This window comes from Scleropages formosus, chromosome 13 (genome assembly GCF_900964775.1).
Source record: "Scleropages formosus chromosome 13, fSclFor1.1, whole genome shotgun sequence".
NCBI classification, from domain to species: domain Eukaryota; kingdom Metazoa; phylum Chordata; class Actinopteri; order Osteoglossiformes; family Osteoglossidae; genus Scleropages; species Scleropages formosus.
In genome coordinates this window covers 10,577,136-10,600,627 of record NC_041818.1, presented here as the reverse complement: position 1 = coordinate 10,600,627, position 23,492 = coordinate 10,577,136, and the positions used below count along the sequence as shown (strand labels likewise).

General features: G+C 46.8%; 1 protein-coding gene across 4 annotated transcripts in view; it reads left to right on the top strand.

The window, feature by feature from the left end:
• Nucleotides 1-23,492, top strand: part of LOC108925431 (latent-transforming growth factor beta-binding protein 3-like) — a 48,628-nt gene that overhangs the window by 14,258 nt on the left and 10,878 nt on the right. For 3 of the 4 annotated variants that reach the window (XM_018737338.2, XM_029257304.1, XM_029257301.1), the window contains exons 2-22: nucleotides 3,847-4,125; nucleotides 5,292-5,455; nucleotides 6,049-6,154; nucleotides 6,808-6,897; nucleotides 8,495-8,611; nucleotides 8,905-9,060; nucleotides 9,732-9,824; nucleotides 10,412-10,428; nucleotides 10,845-10,914; nucleotides 11,863-11,955; nucleotides 12,064-12,189; nucleotides 13,595-13,726; nucleotides 14,164-14,292; nucleotides 17,150-17,269; nucleotides 19,611-19,733; nucleotides 21,011-21,133; nucleotides 21,459-21,578; nucleotides 21,755-21,883; nucleotides 22,331-22,501; nucleotides 22,960-23,043; nucleotides 23,304-23,432. In XM_018737338.2, the coding sequence (XP_018592854.2) occupies nucleotides 3,847-4,125; nucleotides 5,292-5,455; nucleotides 6,049-6,154; nucleotides 6,808-6,897; nucleotides 8,495-8,611; nucleotides 8,905-9,060; nucleotides 9,732-9,824; nucleotides 10,412-10,428; nucleotides 10,845-10,914; nucleotides 11,863-11,955; nucleotides 12,064-12,189; nucleotides 13,595-13,726; nucleotides 14,164-14,292; nucleotides 17,150-17,269; nucleotides 19,611-19,733; nucleotides 21,011-21,133; nucleotides 21,459-21,578; nucleotides 21,755-21,883; nucleotides 22,331-22,501; nucleotides 22,960-23,043; nucleotides 23,304-23,432 (2,571 nt within the window). The remainder of the gene's footprint in view (nucleotides 1-3,846; nucleotides 4,126-5,291; nucleotides 5,456-6,048; nucleotides 6,155-6,807; nucleotides 6,898-8,494; nucleotides 8,612-8,904; nucleotides 9,061-9,731; nucleotides 9,825-10,411; nucleotides 10,429-10,844; nucleotides 10,915-11,862; nucleotides 11,956-12,063; nucleotides 12,190-13,594; nucleotides 13,727-14,163; nucleotides 14,293-17,149; nucleotides 17,270-19,610; nucleotides 19,734-21,010; nucleotides 21,134-21,458; nucleotides 21,579-21,754; nucleotides 21,884-22,330; nucleotides 22,502-22,959; nucleotides 23,044-23,303; nucleotides 23,433-23,492) is intronic. The other variant, XM_029257303.1, reaches the window with a different exon arrangement.

Genomic DNA, 23,492 nt, shown 5'->3' with positions numbered 1-23,492 from the left:
TTGCAGTGTTAACCAGCTGCTTTGTACGCGCAGTCCAGTCTTGGTCTTTCCGAGATGTAAAAGAGAAAGAAGCGCAGTTGATGACGGAAAGTAGCGCACGTGTCTTGTGCGCTCTCTCCCCAGTGGTTTCTCCATCCCTTGTGTGATTAGGGAATGCAGAAAGCATGTGAGCTCCAGTCCATTAAACTCGCACCCGAGCCTGTGGGCCCAATAGGAGAAACAGATGAGGGGCCGACCGTGGCCGGTGGGACGTCTTCATCTCGGTGGGCAGCTTCCGGCCCGCCGCCGCCCTTGGGGCTGAGCTGCCAAATGACAGGTGTGGGGCGAGCGTGCCGACGGGGACCGCTGATGTTGACCGCTGGACCGTGTGGCCCTAAGTCCCATCACATCTGTCAGCTGCTTCTACGGTTGAAACCCCTGTAAAGTGAGTCAGCTTGAGTCAGAACCTAATTTGAGTGGCGCTGCTGTGGTCCCATGTGCCGTTTAAGTCAAACGGGGCTGTGACAGCATGGAAACAGTCATCACAGGGTATGGGGGGATGCGCCGGGGGTACGGCTGCAACGCACTGCCTCTTTAAGAGGTCCCTTTTCCTACGGATGAAAGTCGGCTATCGTGCACAGTCCTTCCGCTCTTTCTTCACAGTTGTACCTGACTGGTGCTGGTGCGGTAGCGGTGCTGCTGGGAGGGGGTCGTACACGCTTACGCACACTTCCCCGGACTCACTGCTCTCCCTTTTTCTCTCGTGCCCCGCTCGTTCTTCGACAAACCCCATTCCTTCATCCCTCCTGTCATTTCCTTGTCTTTCTTTGTTTCCCTCTTTTTCTCCACTCCATCCTCCTCTTCGTTCCTCGGTTCCTCTGCAGCTCTACGGGCCGCTCGGGTGTTTTCTCTGCAAACAACGGGGCCGTTCTGCCCCCGTGCCGTGCCAGAGATCCACCCATTTCGCTCTCCAGCCTGCAATCGCGGTCCCTCGAGGGGAGGCCCCTCATTCCAGCGCCGCTTCGGCCCTCGACTGCCTGGCCCGGCCTGGCCTTGCTCTAATGTGACACATTTGTGGTTTGTCATCACTGCGGGGGAGACGCACCGCGTGCTTCGGGCACCACTTAAATAGCAGCGAGCCCCCACAGTCTTTACAGTGCACACTCTTGCTTACAGTAAACGCACAAGGCTGCGTGTCCTTACAATCATGCTATAATCATACACTGGAAAAAAAAAAAGAATGACGCTTGTGGGCAGTATCCCTGCCTTAAGAACTCCTGACTGTAGGGCACTAAGAGCGTGCAGGTTAGAAGTGTTTTGTCTGTGGTCTGTGGGGCCCATCCAAGGTCTGGTGTTACTGATCCTGAAGGATAGCGTTGAGGAAGATTGCGAAGTGAGCGCAAGTCCGAGCACCGTGTCCCTTTGTGCTCAGGGTGGGCGCCGCGTGTGTGCACTATGAAAAATTTTAGCTTTGCTCTCAGTGCTCTCACTCGCTTTTGTTAACCGCCCGTCCGCGATGAGGTCACTGTGGTCTGGAGCCTATCCCGGAAACGGAGCAAATGTTAATAGCGCTCACGCGTACGCTTTTACTTGCGTCGTCTCGGGTTTGACTCGGTCGAGTCCCAACGTGAAAAAAACGCTGCGCCGTTGTGCCTCCCGTTATTTATATTTAATCATGTGACTTGAGTTGAAGGCAAGAACAATTTCTGATCGTCGTTTGGCTCATACTTACATTATAGAGAAACGCGGCAGAAATGAGGCAGAAGAGGTGAGGAGGGAGAGCGATGCCGCCCGAATGGAGAGGAGCGCGCCCGGAGGGAGGAAATGAGCTTCCGGGAACGGCGAAAGACGAGGGAGAGGTGAACGGAAGTGGGGGTCGCCCCCCTGCCCATCACCCAGATATTATCCACGTGCTAAACATGCTGGATGATTGATTTATCAAGCACGTGAGCATAAAATCCAAGATAGATTATTAAAAGAATGACTTTATTCCACTTCTCTAAGAATGGTTGTGGTTGAGTCACAGTGCGGTGTAGGAGCAGTATGGCCTCTGTTTTTACTCTCTGTCTAGCCTGTGTCACCAGTATTGTAAAGAACACCTTCTAATGCGTCTGACACATTACCATGCTTCTACTGTAAAAGCCTGGAAGGTGAAAAATGTGCAGGTGCCAGTAAATAAACAAGGGAATGTTTGCTAGCGGGACAGTAAATACAGTTGTCTCCAGCTTGTCTCCAGATGACGTACCGATTGAATTTTTGTTCACACCGCAGTGATTAATTGCAAGCCTACAATAACACTGGCGACACACATGACAAGTTCATAATTGCTTCAGTCTGTCTTTGGTTGTCAGCATGACATGACGAACAAAGCAGCAGAAAGACGGCACGCCATCCAAACCCTCGGTGGATTCCTCACGCTTGCGAGCAATTGAATCCCGTGGCAGTGATTTTTTTTGTGTGTGTGTGTGTGTGTGTGTGTGTGTTAAAAACACCTGACAGCTGCGATCTAGAGGTGTCAGCACGCTACCGAAGAGCCATCGCTGCCACGGCGGTCTGAGGGGCCTCCTTGCTGTGTCCCCTCATCCTGGTGGACATTACCGTCCAGAAGCACAGGCAGATTTGTTCCCTGCGAAGTACGGGCTCATCTGGAGAGCCTGACTTCTGCACTGAAAGGATTTAAGAACGGAATGACCTGGGGGTATGAGCCACCGCCCTCTCGTCTCGTTGCCCAGAACAACCAAACACTCAGACTGAGCCATCTGGCTGAATCTTCCGTTACTGTCAGACACAACATTTACAGATAGGCACAGATGTATTTCGTAGGCACATGTTGCTTTGTTTACCGCTGTAGTAGTGGGTAGGTTAGTGATAGTCTGGATTGAGCTGTCTGCGTTCCTATAAAAGTTCACGTAGCACCTGTCAAAACAGCAGAAATCCCCTTTTTTTGTGTTTCACCGTCACGTCTTATAGAGCATTCACTGTGCGGTGCCATGTGGACCGTCTGCTTACAGTGCACCGTTTTGAGGAAGCATCTTTGTCCCCAATTTGGTGACAGTCCTTTGATTTCAAAGTGCGTGTGTGTAATTTTTTTTTTTTTTTGTTTAAATAAACAACACTCTTTAATGACACACACAATCTCTGCAACCGCTTGTCCCGAGCAGGGTCGCGGCGAGCCGGAGCCTAACCCGACACCACAATTAATTTTTCCCTCCATGTCTTGTGCTCACTTTGTTTCTTCAAAGCTTGCAAAGCTTGTCCGGTATGTCTGTGTCCAGTTTTTTTCTTTATTGCTCGGTTCTAAGAAAATCCAGCTTTGCTGAATTGTCGAGTATTAGCACTCAGAGTGGGATGGTGTCGAGGGGCCTCCCCTCGTACAACTTGGCTCCTTTTCTGCTACACAGCTGCACTGAATTCTCGTACCGCTAAAACCCCTGTGCGGAGACACCCATATAGGATATAAGTCTTTACTCACTCACTCTCCACTTGTCCTAATGAAGGGTGGCGGTGGTCTGGAGCTTATCCCAACCCATCGGGTACTATGCTAGAGAGGGTACGCCCTGGACGGGATGCCAATCCATCATAGGGTATCCACACATTCATTCACTTACACAAACAAATGCTAAAGGTAGTTTAGAGTCATCAGTTCACCTGAGACACGTCTTCGGTCTCTGGGAGGAAGCGGGAAAATGCGCATTTCACACAGGCTCGAACCTACGTCCAATGGTGCAACCCGCATACTCTTTTTTTTTTTTTTTTTTTTTTGTATGAAAAATCTGACATTTTTGGAATCATATCGCTTTATCGAGAGTAAACTGACACGTGCTTTCAAATGTCCCTCGTACCCACCCCTTCTCTTTGTTTTTACAGTAGTGTGTCCCCACATGTGCATGAACGGGGGGGTGTGCACCCCGCACGGCCCCTGTCTGTGCCCCCCCGGATTCACGGGCCGATTGTGCCAATTTCCACTGCACCAGACTCACGAGGCGCAGTCTGCGCGGGGCGGCCAGCTGCCCATCTACCCCTTGCCATCGGTGCCTGCTGGCCAGAACCCGAGGGACCAGCCCGGTCCACCCCGGCCAATGACCCAGACCCACTCTGTCTTCAGGCTGCCCCTGACGCCGGGGACCGGGCATCATTCCTCGGAAGGTAATGCATCCTTTCATTATTCATTATTCCAAAGCACGTGGCTCAAGGTGCATATGGTGATAAATATGTAACATATTATGTACTGTTCAGACAAGTACAAATGTGGCTTTCACGGCTTAATTTACATGTGTGAAAGCTGAGCTCATCCCCCGTGCGAACCGCATAAAGCAGTTGGGGTTTTGAAACTTGTCTGATGTTGCCTTTGTTATGTCTTTCTGCGACGTGATTTTCATCTGTTTTTCTTATGTTTGCTTTGCCCTCTTGCTAGGCTGCGGAAGGAAAAAGCTGACAGAACGTTTAGCCGTGACTTGTGTCGATGTAACTTAAAGCGCTCAAGTCACCGCTGCGACTTAGTTCTGTGATTATAAGATGCACGGTACAAGTCGCTTCTTAATTGATCGACTTTCGTGAATCATTAATGCATTAACCTCAGAACGAACGTTCACTCAGAATTTTCTCAGAAAGCTGCAGAGATTAAATTTATATGACCGTATTAACGCTATCAGCTGGCAATACGATACTGAGACACCTTCGCTTTCCTACTTTTGCCAGAATGTGTTCACTTCTAATGAAATGATTTGTTAGAAATTATACGCAGCAGACACCAAACGTGTAAATATTTATCACCTGAGTGAGCTGCTCAGCGCGGTCCTTTTGTCCCAGGTGACACTTTGCGTGCTGAGGCTCGGAGCTCCGAACTATTTTCAGCCCACCGAGGGAAGGATGGACTTGTGGGACAAGTTGTGCTGATGTGCTTTTTCTGTCCTACCATCCACCTTGGAGTACCACACCGTCGCCAGTCGTGGGCGCGTAGCTGTCCTGCACCGTGACTTTTTCATTGCTGCTACTGTAAGCGAGGAACTGTTGCGTTTAACCGAGTCGGTCACTGTCACTCAGAAGGAGAATCCTGCTCCTCTCTGTCAGTAAACCGGATTGCCACTATGGGTTATTTATGTTCACGCCAGCTCAGAATTTCGAAAAAATAAACCAAATCTACTCTATGTCTGGCAGACAGATGTTCCGTCAGTTGAACACGTTCCATCTAGTCTACGGTCGGTCAGTTTTGTCTGCATGCAGTTTTGCGATTTCAAGTGCAGACGTCAGGAGCTCCTTTCGGGTCCGTTTTCCTCCATCCTCTGTGCCCTCCTGCCTCTCCCCGTTTGCAGTGCAGCTTAACGTTCGTGTTCATCATGATCCGGACACCTCCGTCGTCATCCATCCTTTCGACCAATCGGAGGCCAAGCCCGTCCTGAAACCAGGACCCCGCCCACTGCCCCAAACCCAAAAACCCCGGGGGCGGTGCTTCCAGGAGACCACACCCAAACAAGCTGTGAGTCCAAACATAGCAAGAAGCAATTAATAAAATTGTCAGGATCTCCGTCAGGATTCTCGATTATTCCAGGCTTTTTTCATGTGGCATCACAGCATCTGCTCTCTCCTGTTTGCTTTGCTAACAGCTTTACTCTGAGATTATATGTCCCGGAATTCACTCCTTACGTTATACTGTACTTTGAGGTTTTTTTCCAAAGCTCGCTGCTTTCTTGCGCTCATAAAGATGCGGTGGTATTGTTTTGGTGTAAGCTAAATGTATTTCCATGTACTATACTAATCATAACTGGCAGAAACCTCTTTTCACTGCCGCGCCAGTGCATGCAGTATATTATTTTGCGTCCTGTAATTCAAGCAACCCTGCGATTCTTCTGGGTGTATGTTTGTAAAATTACATTATAACATAATTTTAATTGTGCAGAACTAACTCTGGCACAAAGTGCCATTTTAAGGGGGAAGACAAAAAATCAGTCATAAGCACTGGATTTCAGAAGCAGCTAACGCTTAGCTGAGCTCGCGCTGGCAAAGGTGGGATTGCACTCGGTAAAGACGTCACGAAATCAGTGCTCCTGTTTGCCCGCTCCTCCATTCCAGTGCAGCAGTAACCCCCTGCCTGGACTCACCAACCAGGAGGACTGCTGTGGCAGCGTGGGCAAATCCTGGGGGCAAAACAAATGTCATAAATGCCCCAAGCTTCCAGGTGAGTAGTGATGTTGGCAAAGCAATACTTGATGCTTGTTTTCTTTTTCTTTTTTTTTTTTTTTTTGTTGTTATTGTCCATGGCTGCAGCGATTTCAAAGCTCGGTGCCCTTTCCATAACACACTTCAGATGACGCTCTCGTGGATAAGTAAACAGCCCGTCCTGTGAATATGCACTTTCAGCTTTCCCTCATCTCCCAGTGTCTGAGCCAGGAGGGGAAGCACAGCAGTACAGCCCCGAATCCGGCTCCGAATCCAGCTCCGAATCCGGCTCCGTGCACCGAGTAGCTTCTGAGTTCAGAAAAAAAAAAATACCGGACGGGAATTGCTTCAAGTTTGGAAACTTGGCTTCAAACTCTGATTATTTTTCCCTTTTTGCTCTGCTGCACTTCATTTCTCAGTCAGGATGTGCAGCTGTTTGAACCACAAATAGCTCCGAGTTCTTCAGCAGTCTGGTACAAGAAATCTTGGGCACGAATGTTTTTCATGCCGGCACTGTCCCGGCACCGTCCGCTTCAGCAGCTGGTTTCAGGAACCGATAAGCCGAAGCGTCTCGCTGATATATCAGATCAATATGGCGGTAGTTGAGTAGATCAGTTGCAGTACTGCAATTTCATGAGTCTCTAAAGGTTTCTCTCTTGCTAACCCTTGCAGACCCTGGGGTCCACAAACTGTCCATCATCGAGGACTATGGCTCCACTTGCCCACAGGGCTATAAAAGGCTCAACAGCACACACTGCCAAGGTAACCAGCAAGATGGGCCCAGCAGCGTAGCCCATCACTTCTCCTGTGTGAGTCTTAGAATTTACTAGCGCGGTAGTGAGACATCTGCGCTCGGAAGTGCGCAGATCCATTTTCCTGTTCTGCCGTTTTGTTTACAATGCATTTTTTTTTGTTGATTGAAATATGCTTCCTTATACACTGGGCCCTCACGTTACAAACACAACTAGAAGTCTGTCTATAAGTTGATTTGTGCATGAATACAAAATCACTTTCACTGCTAATCCGCAATTAATGAAGGTTTAACGATGCAGATGTCCCTCGACTTGCTCATAAACTAGGTTCTGTGTAAATCCCAGCTAAATCTATGGAGGATAACAAAATACCCACTAAGACTTTTATGATAAACTCCACAACATCATATTTAAAACTTAATTAAAATGACTGAAAAAGTCATGTTTGTCTTCTTACCATTTGTTAGCACCTATTCACGTTTGGCTTTCTCTGTCTACGCAATCCGAAGGTTAATAATACAGACATCCCCTATTTATGGGTTATGTTCTATCAAATATATATATAACTATAATACATTAAGGGGGGCGCAGTGGCTTGGACCGGGTCCTGCTCTCCGGTGAGTCTGGGGTTCGAGTCCCGCTTCGGGTGCCTTGTGACGGACTGGTGTCCCGTCCTGGGTGTGTCCCCTCCACCCTTATGCCCTGTGTTGCCGGGTTAGGCTCCGGCTCCCCGCGACCCTACTTGGGACAAGCGGTTCAGACAATGCATGTGTGTGTGTATAATACATTAAATTATTTATTTCAAGACTAGCTTCATATTTATTAACTTTGAGCAACATTAAAATTAAACACATTTTGCCTCCACAACGTGCTATTTGGTCCCAGTTGTGGACCGTTTTATCCCACGTAAATGATTTACACGATAAGTCAAAACCTCATCATACTGATACTGGTCGCACAGGAATACCACACATGAGTTGTAGATACTAAGCATCCCATTCTCTTTGTGCGCTCTTTGCTGCCAACTATTGACTGGGCTCATAAATCCCGAAATTTTAGATATGTGAGTAAAAAATGAATATCTGAAGAAAATTAGATTGAGTTAAAAAAAAAAAAAAACTGGAAAATGTTGGTATCTTTGAAAATTAATATCAAATTCATAACACAAGGAGCCAGTATAATGGCAGCTGAGGTCACACATGTGTTTTATAGGCTTCCTTTTGTAACGACACCCGGCTTCTCTTTTAGGCTGCATTTCCCAGTCCCGCTCTCTGAACGTACACAAGAGAACCGTACAAAATTTATATCAAATGGCAACGACTACAAAGGCGCCCGTCAGGAATCTTTGTAAGGAAATCCTGTGCATAGGAAATATAGCAGATGTTCATTACAGGAAAAATTTCTGTGATCTTTATAGGCTTTGTCCAGTGGTTCTATGGGTTCTGCAGCCTGGAAGGTGCTGGAACAGTATTCAGCGATTCAGTGTTTGTGACGAGTCAAGAGACTTGAGGTCTCACCCACAGCCCTTTTTTTCTCTCCCCCCACCCCTCTTTCTCTGTTCTTCTCTCTCTCCCTTTGTCTGTCTATTTCGAATTGGCCTCCCAAAGACATAAACGAGTGCACCATGCAGGGCGTATGCCAGAACGGCGAGTGCTTGAACACGCAGGGCAGCTTTCGGTGTGCCTGCAAGCCCGGCTACCTGCTGGAGTGGACACGATGCGTGGGTGAGCGCTTCGTACTTCGAGGACACGTTGTGTTTGTCATCACAGCTCCGTGACTTTGTGAAATCTTCTGCTTTAATCCATTTCCTTAAATCCAGGTAAGCCCTGCCAAGTAAAATCTGCGCTGTGCAACTGTAATGATCTTTGGTTTTCATTACTGTTTGTTTCTTCTCTTCCCAATCCCTCTTCCTCCCATAAACTGCTCCGCTTTCCTGTTCTTACCTTATTGTCCATTTCACACTCCCTGACTCAATGGCCCCTCACCTTCTCCTTTTCTCCATCCCTGTCCCCCGCAGAGCAGCCAGGGGAGCTGGGACCATGTTTCCGCATGGTGGCCGACGGGGGTGAGTGCGAGCACGCCCTGCCCACCATGCTGTCAAAGGAGATGTGCTGCTGCACAGTCGGCAAGGCGTGGGGCAGCGGGTGCGAGAGGTGCCCGCAGGATGGGACAGGTGAGGATTGCCAGTGCAACATTCCTTTGCAACCATCTGATTATCACTACATGAGGGCATGTGTCCCATTACAGATCTGCATGCGCTCTTTTCGGAATGACACGGTGCAGCGCTCTCAAAAGCTTTGTGAATAAATTAATTTAGTTTGCACAATATACTGACGTGTTTCAGCTGAATGCCTCCTTGCTCCCATCAGGCTGCACTGATGTACAGTTTTTGAAATGTGTGACAGATTACGATGTCCTCCCTATTTTACACACTGATAACAGAATGGAGACCAGCCTGGGGTCTTGAATCAGTCAACATGTCTAGGATGGATGACGACAGAGACGCACATTTATTGCAACGAGAGGCTTCATACATTTAAAAACCATACATTGTCTCAATGTCTTCAGATTGTTCCTTTTAATTATTAATTTTGTAATCGGTTTGTTTTGTACTACTTGTTCCTTGTGCTATCGTTGCTATTACCGTCATCAGTACGATCAATGTAGTGCCCATCTCTGATTTATATGATGTGTACTGGTCTCTCTTCTATAGCTCAGTAACCACCTTTCCATGCTCAAATATTGCCTTTAAAATGCCACTTTTGCAAGGAGCTTTCAGCTGAAAAAGCCGGTGTTGTTGAGAACATGCTGCCGACAATGACACAATCCCACTTCTGCCACCAGCCTCCTTCAGTAAGATTTGTCCTGCTGGGAAGGGTTACATCGTGCAGAGCTACCGGGAGACGCTGTCCTTCCAGCCCCACACGCTAGAACAAGGTGGGCCTGGCTGCCGCAGCACTGACGGGCCTGCCGGCACTTTTCTCGCAAGATGTTTAGCCAAGGGATGTCCCCAGCAAAGGCGATTTCTGCACTGGTTTTAACAACTCCCTAGAGACTGTATATAAGCTAGAACAGGGACATAGACCTGTCTTGTGAGCCTGCATATGCGCAACAGGAAATATTTCAAATGGGTATGGTTACGAAGAACCAGAGCACCATGATGCTGACACTTTGGCCCCAACACACAAAGTGGCTGTGTTGGAGGGAGCTCATTTGGGTCGTGTCGTTCTTGGCCGGAGAGAGAACACACTGGGCTGTCGGTGAAAGCCTACCAGAGGCATTATGATGTTCAGCTACAAGGAACAAAAAGCCCTATTGTACCTTTCTGAGGTTTGAAATGTGATTCTTTCTACTAGATGTGTACCATCTGACGTTTAGCAAAAAGAGTCTCTCGTCATGTTCAAAATGTCCTCCCGGGTTGAGTCTCACAGTTCACACAGCAGGCAGCATCAGGACCAGAGATACAGACCTCTGTACTGCAGCACTGACAGTTAAAATGTTTTTTCCTTCTGCTTTTCTTTCAGAAGTAAAGTTCCCACCGGTAAGTTGCTTTCAAGCTGCAATATGCGACCCTGCTTCTGCACAGTCAAGTAGAGGTGTGATGTTGATTGTCCACAAAGCCACTATGTTTGTATGGATTTAAAAAAACGACCAAATACTTGCACGAGTAATGCACTGTGTCCACAGTGTTGCATCACTTAGCTATTTGGTTTCTTATGATAACCAAATTTTTACCCTATACGTTGCACTGCAAATGAATTGTTAATGCATTTAAACGAATATTCGGTCACAGCAACTGTCATTTTCAGCTGCTCTGTTTGAAGGCATTTTTTCATAACTTTTTCTTCATGTTTGTCCAGTTGAAATGTTTCTATGTTGCAATGTGAAGCGTTGCACTTCCTGTGTGTGCACACGTTGTGGTAAGACATGTTAGAGGTATGTGTTGGGTCTCCACAGCTGGAGCCTGAGGCTGAAGAGGTGACCACTGAGACCCCAACCGACAGCCCACCTGTACCTCAGTTTCCAGGTATAGTGCCTTCATTTGCATTTGTACCGCATAATGCGAATTTATGGACGGGCAAGAAGTTCACGAAAAAAGTTGGTCTGAAAGAGATGTATTTTGAGACCATTCTTGAATGTTCAGAGGGATTCAGCAGTTCTGAGGGAGAGAGGGAGCTCATTTCACCTCAACAACGGCGAAACAAAGAAAATGTTGACTTTCCCCTCACTACCTCCAGTCTGATGTTGAGATACTTGTGATCCTGCTTAAAAGTTGGAGGGCAAGGTGTGTGGCCATCAAAGTAGGGTGCTAAGACTTTACAGGAAAGGTGTCGTATAGGGCCTCCAGCATGCTGGATACAGTAGTCAGAGGAGGAAGGCCATAAAGGCTGTTACTGAAGAGGAAGAGAGGTCATGTACGTGACCGTAAGCAGTGCTCCAGTATAGAAGTACATGGATGCAGACTGGGGTCTGATGAGCCTTGGTCGAGTGTCTCGTGAAAGACTCAAAACACCCAGTGACCACAGGTTACATCACAAATGAAGCGACATGGCGCATCACAAGATGTGAGCATGCAATAAATGCGGTAGGGTTTCTGCACGCTGATGGGCTTTAATAGATTGGGGTTCGCATTGTTGAACAGTTTTCTGGGTTACACAAGTTATACTACCAGCTGTAAAATATGTCAGACTTCATGAAGCTTTATGCTAAGAAAATTTCTAATGATAACAGCATTCACTGATCTGTGTTCTAAGGTATGGCTTCGTCCAAAAAGCCTCACAAGAAGAACAATGACCTTCTTTTGTTCATTGTTACTGTTGGACTGGAGGAATGATGCTAAGAAGCTTATGGAAGGTCACTCATCTTCTAAGGCCAGGAGTTCACTCCAGTCCAGGAACCAAACCTCCAAACATTCAGGCCTTTCTTCTGGAGCGTTGATATGGACATTTGCGTTTTGTTCCCCTCTCTCTTTTAGTGATCAGGGCAAAACCAACGCCTCCCCCCATCGTGGAGGTCCCACCGGAGAGGAGCTACAGCCCCCTGGAGGTGGGGGAAACGCAACCACCACGTGAGTGCCAGCGCTGTAGAGGGAAAGCAGGCTAACAGTAGCCCTACCAGCAGAGTCTCCATGCCAGAGCTCAGCGACAGCCTGTCCTGTCCTCCTCTCCTGCCCCAGGAACAGACGAGTGCCGGCAAAACAGGAACATCTGTGGGCACGGCGAGTGCATCAACGGACTGGGTGGCTTCAGCTGCCACTGCTACAGCGGGTACCGCCCTCACAGCCAGAGGAAGAGCTGCGTGGGTGAGGAGCTCTGATCTGCACACGAACTGTGCTGCTCAGCAGCCAGCCTGAATGGAGCTATGATGTATGGATGAGTGACCCTTTGTAAGCAGTGTGTCTAGCAGTGTAAGTCACCATGGTGAATAAGGTGTGTGGGCTGATGACGCTACATAAAGTTTATTGGAAGTCGCTTCGGAGAAAAGCATCTGGTAAATAAATAAATGTAAATGTAGAGCCCTTGGTTACACTGGAATTTTACACACGGCCCTAGAAAAAGAGTGTCTTGTAGAGTTTTTCTGTTCACAGCCTTCATATAGTTTCACAAATGTAAAGGTGAAATATCATCTTTGCTGGATTTTGGGAAATGTCATATTATATTCAGCTGAATTTGAACATATGGTACATACAGTACATAATATATATGTGTGTGTGTGAGTGTGTGTGGCTATTTGTTTTGTCCATCTGGGAAATGTTTACTTAAAATTGAGCAAGCTGAGCTGTTTCTGCTGAAGAATTTGCTATTGACCTTAATTATCCCTTTGATGATGGCTATAGTCAAATAAATATCACTGGGTCATAACATCAGTAAGCTACAATTAGGGAGTCAGGAAAAATTATGCTGTAGAAACCACAGGGTTTTTTTCTCACAACTAAAACTGTGTGTATACAATAGTGAAGTTCTTCTTAGAAAGGCTGTAGTTATGATTTTTACTTTTTTGTTTTGAAAACATTTTTTTTTAAATATTAAAATGTTTCTTATTTGTTAGGGACACTGTTGAAGATTACACACACACACACACACATTTTCAGAACCGCTTGTCCCATGTGGGGTCACGGGGAACCGGAGCCAACCCGGTAACACACGGCATAAGGCTGGAGGGGGAGGGGAGACACCCAGGACGGGACGCCAGTCCATCGCAAGGCACCCCAAGCAAGACTTGAACCCCAGACCCACTGGAGAGCGGGACTGCGGTCCAATCCACTGCGCCACCGCACCCCCAAGATTACATCTGTGTTAATTTACATTTCCAAAATACATTTATTCATTGAACTGATACCTTTTTTACCTTCCTTTCATTCCGAATCAGCTTGCAATGCCAAACTACCTACAATGATTTACTCATTTGTACAGCTGGGTCATTTTTACCCAAGGAATTTAGGAAAAGTACCTTGATCAAGGGTGCTACAGCAGGAGTGGAGTTTGAACCTGGGTCCTTCGAGCGCAAAGACGACAGCTCTAACTACTATTCTTGTAAACTTTAAAGCTACGTTGACAGGAGGAAGCTTTCCAACGTGTTTGACTAGATTTCCCCTGCAAAATGATATGTGTGTGTGACGTAGCTGATCTGCCCCAGGAGGACCAATGTGCTTGACATGATCCTTTATGGAACATAATCTCATCCCCTCATATCCATTTCCTGTCCAGATGACAACGAGTGTGAGTTGGACCCATGTGGTCCAGGAAAGGGGATTTGCATCAACACTGCGGGCTCGTACAGATGCCACTGTAACCATGGATTTCAGCAACAGGTCCTCCTGGGAAAGCTCACATGTGTAGGTGAGTGATGGACTGACCATTAGTTTGCCACTGCCCTAGACCTATGCTTGACCCCAGGTGAGCTGGATTAATCCTGGAATGGCTTCCAAACAGGATTTACTTTAGCGAAGGAGGCCTGAGATAAAATGCGAGTGTAACTCCATTCGTATGTCGAGCCGAATTCTTGATTCTGCCTTGAGAACCTGTTGTCATCCTAAACATTGCACCGCTGACCGTTTTCTTGTTTTTTCCTTAACGTTGAGCAAAAGTTACTTTGCCTACTGACATTTTCATATGTAAAAGAAAAGCTGACATTGTTAAAAGAACATAAGTCCTAACTACACAGTGATAAGAAAGTACTTTGATTTTGAGCCCTCTCAGTACCAGTTCTAATGCTGTAGTCAGACATTGGTGTGCACCATGGTCCACAGAATGACCCAAATCTGTGTGTGTATTAGATATAAATGAATGTGCCAAGCCACACATCTGTGGAGAGGGGGGTCACTGTGTCAACCTGCCAGGGACATACAGGTGTCAGTGCAAGGAGGGCTACGGAAGCGCGTCGCAGCGACAACCGGTTTGTGAAGGTGAGAAACTTGCCGTTGGATTTCAGAGGTATTTCACTGGCATGTTTTTCACGTACACCTGTCGCTCATGTTAGACCCAAGTTATGAATTTTCGAAGACGCAAATATTTCCGTGTTTCTTTTTCTGAAATTTCTGTTGCGAATTGAAAACGCCCTGCATTTCTGCTTGCTGCCTTTGGCAGTAAAACGCACTCCGAGGGGGGCCAGAAGGAGGAAATGGAGAGAGGGCAGTGCGATGAGGAGGAGGGTTCGCAGCATTGTGCAACTTTTCCAAACAGATTTCTCTGTGTGTGTGTGTGTGTGTGTGTGTGTGTGTGTGTGTTGTTTTTTTCTTTATTTTTTTTTTAAATTATTTATTATAGCTATGCAGGGGGTGCGGTGGCGCAGTGGGTTGGACCGGGTCCTGCTCTCTGGTGGGTCTGGGGTTCGAGTCCCACTTGGGGTGCCTTGCAACGGACTGGCGTCCCGTCCTGGGTGTGTCCCCTCCCCCTCCGGCCTTATGCCCTGAGCTGCCGGGTTAGGCTCCGGTTCCCTGCGACCCCGTATGGGACAAGTGGTTCAGAAAATGTGTGTGTGTGTGTGTGTGTGTGTGTGTGTGTGTGTGTGTGTGTGTGTGTGTGTGTGTGTGTGTGTATTATAGCTATACCTGAGCCTTTTTACAGGAACTACCCCGCAAACAAATAGAGGTACAGGATTTGGATTAAACAACGGAAAGACCTCAGAAATGTATTAACAGGGAGTAAGGCCACCCTTTGCCTTCAGAAAAACTTCAGTCCTTTTGGGAATGCCGTCATAAAAGTCCTGAACTCCGTGCGGTGGGGTGTTGCACCATTCTTCACGAAGAAAAGCCTCCGCATCTTTAAGGGATAAAGGAGGTAGAAATCTACTTTTACACTCTGCTCTTCTGAACTTTCCATCAAGTTTCAGTGATTTTTACTGGTGACTGGGGTGGCCACAGAAACCATTCGACTTCATCCTGGTGTTGATGAAACTTTTCATCCGGGAAAATTGGAACACCGCGAGAGAACGGTGCTTTCATCATAGGGTGCACCTGGTCCTGTAAAGTGGCCTCATATTTCTTGGTTGTTATACAAACATAGAGAGCAGTCATTGGACCTAATGACTCAGGTGGATCCCCCACCATGTTAAACAGCTGGGGACAAATACTGTGGGTTGAACTCATCCTTTGGCTTTCTTCAAATGTAAACCTGTTCAGAAGTAGGAAATAGGGTGAACGATGACTCATCAGACCGCATTACTTTTTTCCGTTGCTCGGGGAACCAGGTTTCGTGCTCCGTACATCAGGTTGTGTGTCTTTGTGCGCTGGTTTCTGAATGGCAGCCCTGCTATAAATTCCAGCTTTGTGAAGATCGTGACATTCAGTTTTTGTTGAGACTGAATGTCAGAGGTGCTGATTCATTTCTGTGGTCATTTTTGTGGCATTTAGCAACTATTCTGTGAAATATCCTCCTGTCCCTCTCAGTGAGCTTCGACATGCAGCCACCGTTCCTCTTTACTGATGTAGTTTGTCCGTGTTTCGCATATGCTCTCGTTATTTTTGACACTCTTCCCCTTGACGCATGAAATAATTTTGCAGTTTTTTGACCATTGTACCGACTGCTTGCCCTTTTTGAAATGGCGTTTGTTGCCTCACGTTTCTTTGGAACCTCATATATCAAAGTGCTAATTGTCAGACCTCTTTCATAGCTGACACATAGTGCTAACTGGCAGTCATCGTACCGTGACTCACCTTTGCAGCAGCGTTTGTAATTGTGACTTATTTTTTTTTCGTGTGGTGTTTCCCCTTCACGTGTCAGTTGTTACATTTTTATGTGAGCATGTTCTCCAACTCACTGCCCTTTCCTAACTCCATGTGGCTTCTGAAGTGCATACAGAACACCAAGCGGTCTCTATGTGTAAAGCACAACTCAACGCACTGAATAGGAGATGAACATTGCATCTTTTTATATTCGGTTATTAAACCTCATTTTACGTTTTCTTGTTAATAAGAAACAATAAAATAAATTATCGTCCTCACTGCGGGCTGGGGGGTGGCAGTTGGTTTGACCGGGTCCTGCTCTCCGGTGGGTCTGGGGTTCGAGTCCCGCTTGGGGTGCCTTGCGACGGACTGGCGTCCCGTCCTGGGTGCGTCCCCTCCCCCTCCAGCCCTTCGCCCTGCGTTGCCGGGTTAGGCTCCGGTTCGCCGCAACCCCGTACGGGACAAGCGGTTTCAGACAGTGCGTGTGTGTGTATGTGTGTCCTCCCCGTAGTGTTTCCTGCCTCCCTGATGATTCAAGAATAGAGGAACATTGCAGACCCTACACTGGATGAGCTGTTCATGAAAATATAATAAGCGAACAAGTCTTACAGGGGATTTTTTTTTAATTTTAGCTTTTTCAGATGTTTTTAACATAACCTAATACATAAATAAATCGAGGGATTAATATCACTTGTTAAAATTTGATGAATTGTGACATAGGGGGTGTACAAATAATTCCAAGTTATGAACAGACTTTTGATCTCAGTACAAGTGTGCTTTGATATTTGCTTGGTGCTGGAAAAAAAAATTGCCTTCCTTAAGCAAAGAGCCCAGCATGTATGTGTGCATTTTGTGTGTCATTTAATGTATCATGAGTGTGTGGGTGTTTCTCTCTGCATGTCTTATTGATTAGACACTTTTTGTGAAATTCCATCACAAGGATAGTGGCTAGCAAGCAATCTGCCTTCTCAGGAAGTTTCATAAAACGTAAGATTATTTTTATTGATTTGGGTTGTCTTATGAAAGCGAATGGACTTTTTCTAGGTAGCTTTTTATTTTTCGAAAAACATTCCTTTTACTTGGTCCTGTTTCCTTTCAGACATAGACGAGTGCCTGGACCCCAACGCATGTCCCAATGAGCAGTGTGAGAACACGCAGGGTTCCTACGAGTGCGTGCCCTGTCAGCCTGGACACCAGGCCCGCGTCGGTGTCTGCTATGGTGAGTATTTTCTTTCCCAGTGTCTCATTATAGCCCCTTCCCACCCTGCGCTCTTTCTTTCTCAGTTTCTCAGGATACCCCCTTCTTCCCTGTGCCATCTCCCCGCCAGTTTCCTGGCAGTCTGCCCCCTCTTACAGTGATTCACTCTACACCCGCAGCATTAGCCAGGGGTCCCTCCAGCACTCGGAAAGTTGACATTCTCCCAGCTTTGTGTGCCCCACCTACTTTCCCTCTTCTGTTCCCACTCCATAGCTAAATATTTTCTCCCGGTACAATAATACTTACTCAGACTGTTTTCACAGCTGATATGAATAGCCCACATTGTATGTCACACAATGTCCCACGTTACTTAGCTGCTGGAGACACCTGCTGATCACCATCAGTTAAGCTGCTGCCGAATGCAAAAATGACAGGAACGTGTGATATGGATGTCGTGACTAAAAATGCAGAAATTAATGGAAAGCTCACGTGACTTTTTTCTGATGTTAATCTACCTTTTTTCCAGTTAAGAGCAAACAACTGGCTTAACTTGCAGTGAAGCTCAAATCTTGCCTAATGGATTGTTTAGGGTAGCGTGTAAACTGGCTAGATTGGGGGTCTTCATGGTTCGAGACGCCTTCTTTGGTTTACACGCCCAACAGCTTGTCTGGAGTCTGCTTACATAAGTATAAGCATACATAAGACCTCCTCCTTCTTCTTCTATGACTTGTACATTGTGTAAAATATGTTCCATTAGATGAATATAACTGTAACCATGGTATTTATTTTTGCTTCCTAGTAAGATGTGGGTACGCTGTTTGCCGTTGTTTTGAGTTCACATCCTTAGAGGTGGCAGATGATATAACGTAAGTTCATGGCACGGTTCAGAGATGGTCCGAAAGAGATGCATTTTGAGCTTGCTTTTTGAATACTTAAACTGATTAAGCAGCTCTGATGGAGAGAGACGGAGTTTATTCCATCACCTTGGAGCCAAAACTGTGAACCTTTGGGCTTTTGATTTTGGACTACTTGCGCATAGGACTGTCAGACAGCAAATTGTGGAGGAGGGGAGTGGTCTTTGTGGGCTTTAGAGATTGATCAAGTCCTGTTGGTATCGTATGCAAATCTTTTGACAGTCTTGTAGGTTCTAACCAGAGTCTTGAACTTGATATGGGCAGCAACAGGAAGTCAATGGAGAAAAAAGAGAAGGGGAGATACATGGGAATGCTTCAGCAAACACAACTTGTGCTGTAGCATTCTGTATCAGTTGGAGAGGCTTCGTGATGTTGGCCAGAAGACCAGACAGGAGGGAGTTGCAGTAGTGCGAGAGGGATATCCCCATGGCCTGGACTAAAAGCTACAAAAAAAAAATATGTCATGAGATGACAGCAAAACTTCTGGATGTTTTACAGGAGGGGTAATTTAACCTGTGGGCTGTGCCTCTCCAGGTGAGGTGCAAAGGAGATGTAGTGGAGCTGTGATGTACCTCCCAGAAAATTTGTTTTCATTGGTTCATTGATTTATTTGGGGAAGGGAGGTGTTTACTTTCAGGTGAAATGAAGCTAAGAAACAGCAGTGATAGCACAGGCAATGACAGACCCAAAGGAAATGGTATAGATGGAGAAAAGGAAGGGACCCAGCAGCGGGCCCTGCAGAACACCAGCCGAGAGAGATTGAAGGGAAGGCAGGGTGCCGTGCCAAACCACCTTGTAACATCAACCTGATCTGTGTTTTTGAATTTGATTCCACGCTGTCCTGTTCAGAAACATAGATTCTGGCGGTTGGCAGTATCATATGCTGCAGTCTAATGAGAGGTCAACTGGAATGAGGACCAAGGAACAGGAGGTTGCTTTAGTCGACTGGAGAGCTCGACACACTGCAAGGAAGGCAGTCTCAGTGGAATGCTCAGTTTTGAATCCAGACTGATTACTGTCAAAGAGACCATTCTGGCCAAGCTGGTTATAGGGTTATAAATGTGACACATTTAGATTTGTGCCATTCCAGCAACGTGGAGTTTGAATTTGTCCTCACGGAGTGTATTAGACAGCCATGGGCTGGAGATGGGATGTGCTTGTCTGGATGGAAGATAGCAGACAGAATCACAAGTGCAGGATAGAGAGGAAAGGAGGACAATGGTTGTATCATTTAAGGAGAAATGGGAGAGTTTTGTGGTAGATGGGAGGGTGGTTAGGATAGCAGAAGAAAGGAAAGACGGCAGGAGGGATTTTAACTTGGGGGGAAAGTGTAAAAGGGTGCAGAGGAGGATCATGGGGTAGGAGTGGTAATGGGGTGGGGGGTTTAAGACAATGAACAAGTGATCAGAAACATGAAGTGGAGTAACTGACAGGACTCATTCCTCCAGATATTGACGAGTGCCAGGAACAAGACATTTGTCCCAACGGTCGCTGTGAGAACCTGCAGGGCACCTACCGCTGCCTGTGCAATGAAGGCTTTGTGCCCGAGCCCAACAGCAAGGGCTGCAGAGGTGAGTAATGCCATCATGCACATCTTTTTTTTCTTTTACATGAGTTTTTATGTTAATTTAGTTTTTGCACCAGCTTAGCCCTAAAAACTTTTATCTGCTCAGCAAATACTTATCTAGAGGGACCTAATAACTTTGTTTGCAGTCACACAGATGGGTATTTTCCATTGATTCAGTGGAAAAGACAATGTTTACCATACTGTGAATGCACTACAAATCATATTGCACTATTCCTTCTTAAATACCTCTAATGCACAGTTATTATGTAAGTACTTGTATTGTATAGTTAACTGTTTATAGTATATGTATATTTGCACTAATTTCAGATTATCGACTTAGTAAATTAGTTATGTAGGTCTAAAAGCTGTCCTTAGGTCTAGTGTTGCATGTTTATATTTATGCTTATTTTACACAGCACCGTGGTCCTGCGAGACACGACATTTCGTCCCACTGTATGTCCACACATGTAGTGGAATGACAATAAAGCTTGACTTGACTTGACTGCTGGTTACTTTGTCAATGATCTTGGTTTTGTTCTTTGTCCTTAAAGCACACACACACACACACACACTTTCTGAACCGCTTGTCCCATACGGGGTCGCGGGGAACCGGAGCCTACCCAGCAATTCAGGGCGTAAGGCTGGAGGGAGAGGGGACACACCCAGGACGGGACGCCAGTCCGTTGCAAGGCACCCCAAGCGGGGCTTGAACTCCAGACCCACTGGAGAGCAGGACCTGGTCCAACCCACTGCGCCACCACACCCCCTGTCCTTAAAGTACTTATATGCAATTGACAAGTCGTCTTGGATAAAAATCAGCGTAAATGCAGAATCAAGTGCTTCTAGTGCAACAGTGGTAGGTCCTCTCTTAGAACTTTAACCTCTACTGAGGGATTTAAACGTTTTTGGTGGAATTATGTTAACTTTAGTTGACAGGTCAATGGGCCATTAGGTTCCTGAGGGTCTGTATTAGTTTAATTAGATGGGTTTCAGGAGGAAGCCTCTGGCAGTCCTGCCTCCGGTTTGTGTTCAGCCTGTCAACTACCTCAACTTCATGAGATTGTTTTGTCAGAAAATCAGATTTAATGACTCAGCTGTAGCACCGCTGGTGTTTAATAACAAAGCAGTTGAAATTCATGAAGTTCCCTTTGTGCAGCCTGTCAGTTGTGGTGATGAACCAAGACTGTTGAAATGCCACACACTGTATATCCCCACGAAAGGCTTCTCATAGTTTTATGGAGAGATTGCGTGTGTTCACAGCTCTGCGTGTTTCTTTCCCAGACATCGATGAGTGCGAGGATGACCGGCTGTGTGCAAATGGGCACTGCGTGAACACCGAGGGCTCCTTCCTGTGCCAGTGCTATCCGGGGTATCAGCCCACTCAGGAAGGCAGCCACTGTGAAGGTCAGCCACCTTGAAAAAAACTGGAAAAAAAAATTGTAGCTGTTTTAGACAGTTGTTCAAGCTGTCATTTGTTTACAATTGTGATTTAGTAGTTGTTACTGAGCCCCATACACAGCTGAGCAGTTGATTTTGGCAGTTCAACTTGTGTATCGTTCTCGTGGGTACGGCAGCAGGACCCTTTTTTCGGACCTGTACGAGCAGGTCCTGCTCCATGTTCATGTCCAGCCGCCCTGCTTACTGTAATTCCTTTTTGTGCCTTTGTACAACGTTTGAAATATATTTATCCAGTGAAGAATTTAGCACTTGTGTTATGCGTTTCCTTCAGACACAAATGAATGTGAGAAACATAATTTCTGCCAGAGGGGACACTGCATAAACACAATGGGATCGTATCGTTGTGAATGTCAGAAGGGCTTCCAGCTGATCAACGGGAGACGCTGCCAAGGTACCGTCCTCCTAGACTCACGTGGCTTCTGTTCCTGTGATGTTTGCCTCGCTTTGTAGGCTGGAAGTGCCGGAAACACGTCTACGTTTAGAAGAGGGTGTGTTTGAAGCCCTCCTAACTATTGAGGAGACGACGTGCGCTCGGTGTGCCGCTAGCCCTTGTGTTTCCCTCAACAGACATTGACGAGTGTGCCGAGGACAGGGGCCTGTGTCAGCCTGGTGGAGTGTGTGAGAACCAGCAGGGCACCTACGTCTGCGTGTGTGGCGAGGGCTACGTGAACTCGGACGACGACCACAGCTGCGAGAGTATGCCGTTCTCCCGTTTTGCGTTCCCGTCCTGTGCTCCTTCCTTACTGTTCAATACTTCAGTCCGGTCATACACCACCCCGCATTCCTTTTCTTACACTCCAATTCGTCAATTCTGTTCTGTGTTCCCATCCTCCATTGCTGTTCCCACTCAATAAAATCCCACAGCACCGTTCTATCCTTCCATCTCACAGTTCAGCCCTGTAGCCCTGTCCTCTTCCGTCCTGTATGGTTCTGTCATCTTGTTCTTTTCTGCAGTTACTTCTTGCACTTTCAGTGTCCAGTCTTTACCTCTAGAATGTTCTCCCCGGCGCTCTTCTTCCGAGCCATCTATTAATGCTCAGAATGTATTTCCGCTTGTGTCTTTGTGCGGGGGTGCACGGAAAGACATCAGTATTGGCTGTTTTCCTGACTCTGCACTTCACTCATGGTTCTGTCCTGCTGCAGAGGTTGAGGTTGATGTGGAAGATAAGAAGGAATGCTACCTGAACCTGGATGACACAGTGTTCTGCGACAGCGTGCTGGCCACCAACGTCACCAAGCAGGAATGCTGCTGCTCCATTGGCGTGGGATGGGGGGACCAGTGCGAGATCTTCCCTTGTCCCGTATACAGCTCTGGTACTGCCAGTAGTTCCTATCCTGCAGTGACCTTCACAATGCAAACTCTAGGGCCAAAGTCTGTTCTGAGGAACACCTCTGACATATAGCCTACCCCTTGTACTCCTAGTTCCTGAGCTTTTAAGTCCAAGCTGCTTTTTCTGCAGTGTCCTCGTGTTCTCCTGTGGTCCATGAAGGAGTAATGCTAAACTTTGCTACAACAAACTTCGCTATAAATGATCATTTTGATAGGAGGAGTAAACCTCAGATGTTTGCTCCATTTGCCCAACTTAGCCATACGTGCAAACGGCCCATATTTATAAGAGCTTCACGTTAAGTCAATAAGTGCCTCCTGAAGGACACAACAGCAGGGCCTCTCCAACTATATGTACTTTTTGCTACCCTTTGAAGGGGGTGTTTTGCAGCAGCACGTCAGGTTTGCTTCTTATCTGTCTGGGCTCTTGTGTGTTTCCTTGCAGCAGAGTTTAGCTCCCTGTGTCCCAGCGGCCGAGGGTTCTACTATGAGCACAGCATGATGGCCTACGGCTTGCCTGTACATAGGGGTAAGGCCAGCAGAGCAAGTCTGACAAAGCATTAAAAAATGCAAAAAAAAGTTTACACTCTACCAAGGGTTTATTTTGTATTCAGTGTGATATATAAGTAATGTATTTAGTATTTAACTTTTCCCCATTTCTCAAATGATAAATATTTGATCTAGCGGAGTCTGGAACTGCCGTCAGCCTGTTTATTTTGCTGTCGACTGTGGAGAGGGTCAGACTCTCCTTCATTGCACGCATTCCACATCCATGTCGCCCTTTCTCAGACATTGACGAGTGCGTGCTCTTCGCCGATGAGATCTGCAAGGAAGGCCGCTGCATGAACACCCAGCCAGGCTACGAGTGCTACTGTCAGCAAGGCTTCTACTATGACAGCAACCTACTCGAATGCATCGGTAAGCTGTCTGTCTCCACCCTGTACCACCGCAGGCCTTCTGGGCACAGAAGAGTCGCAC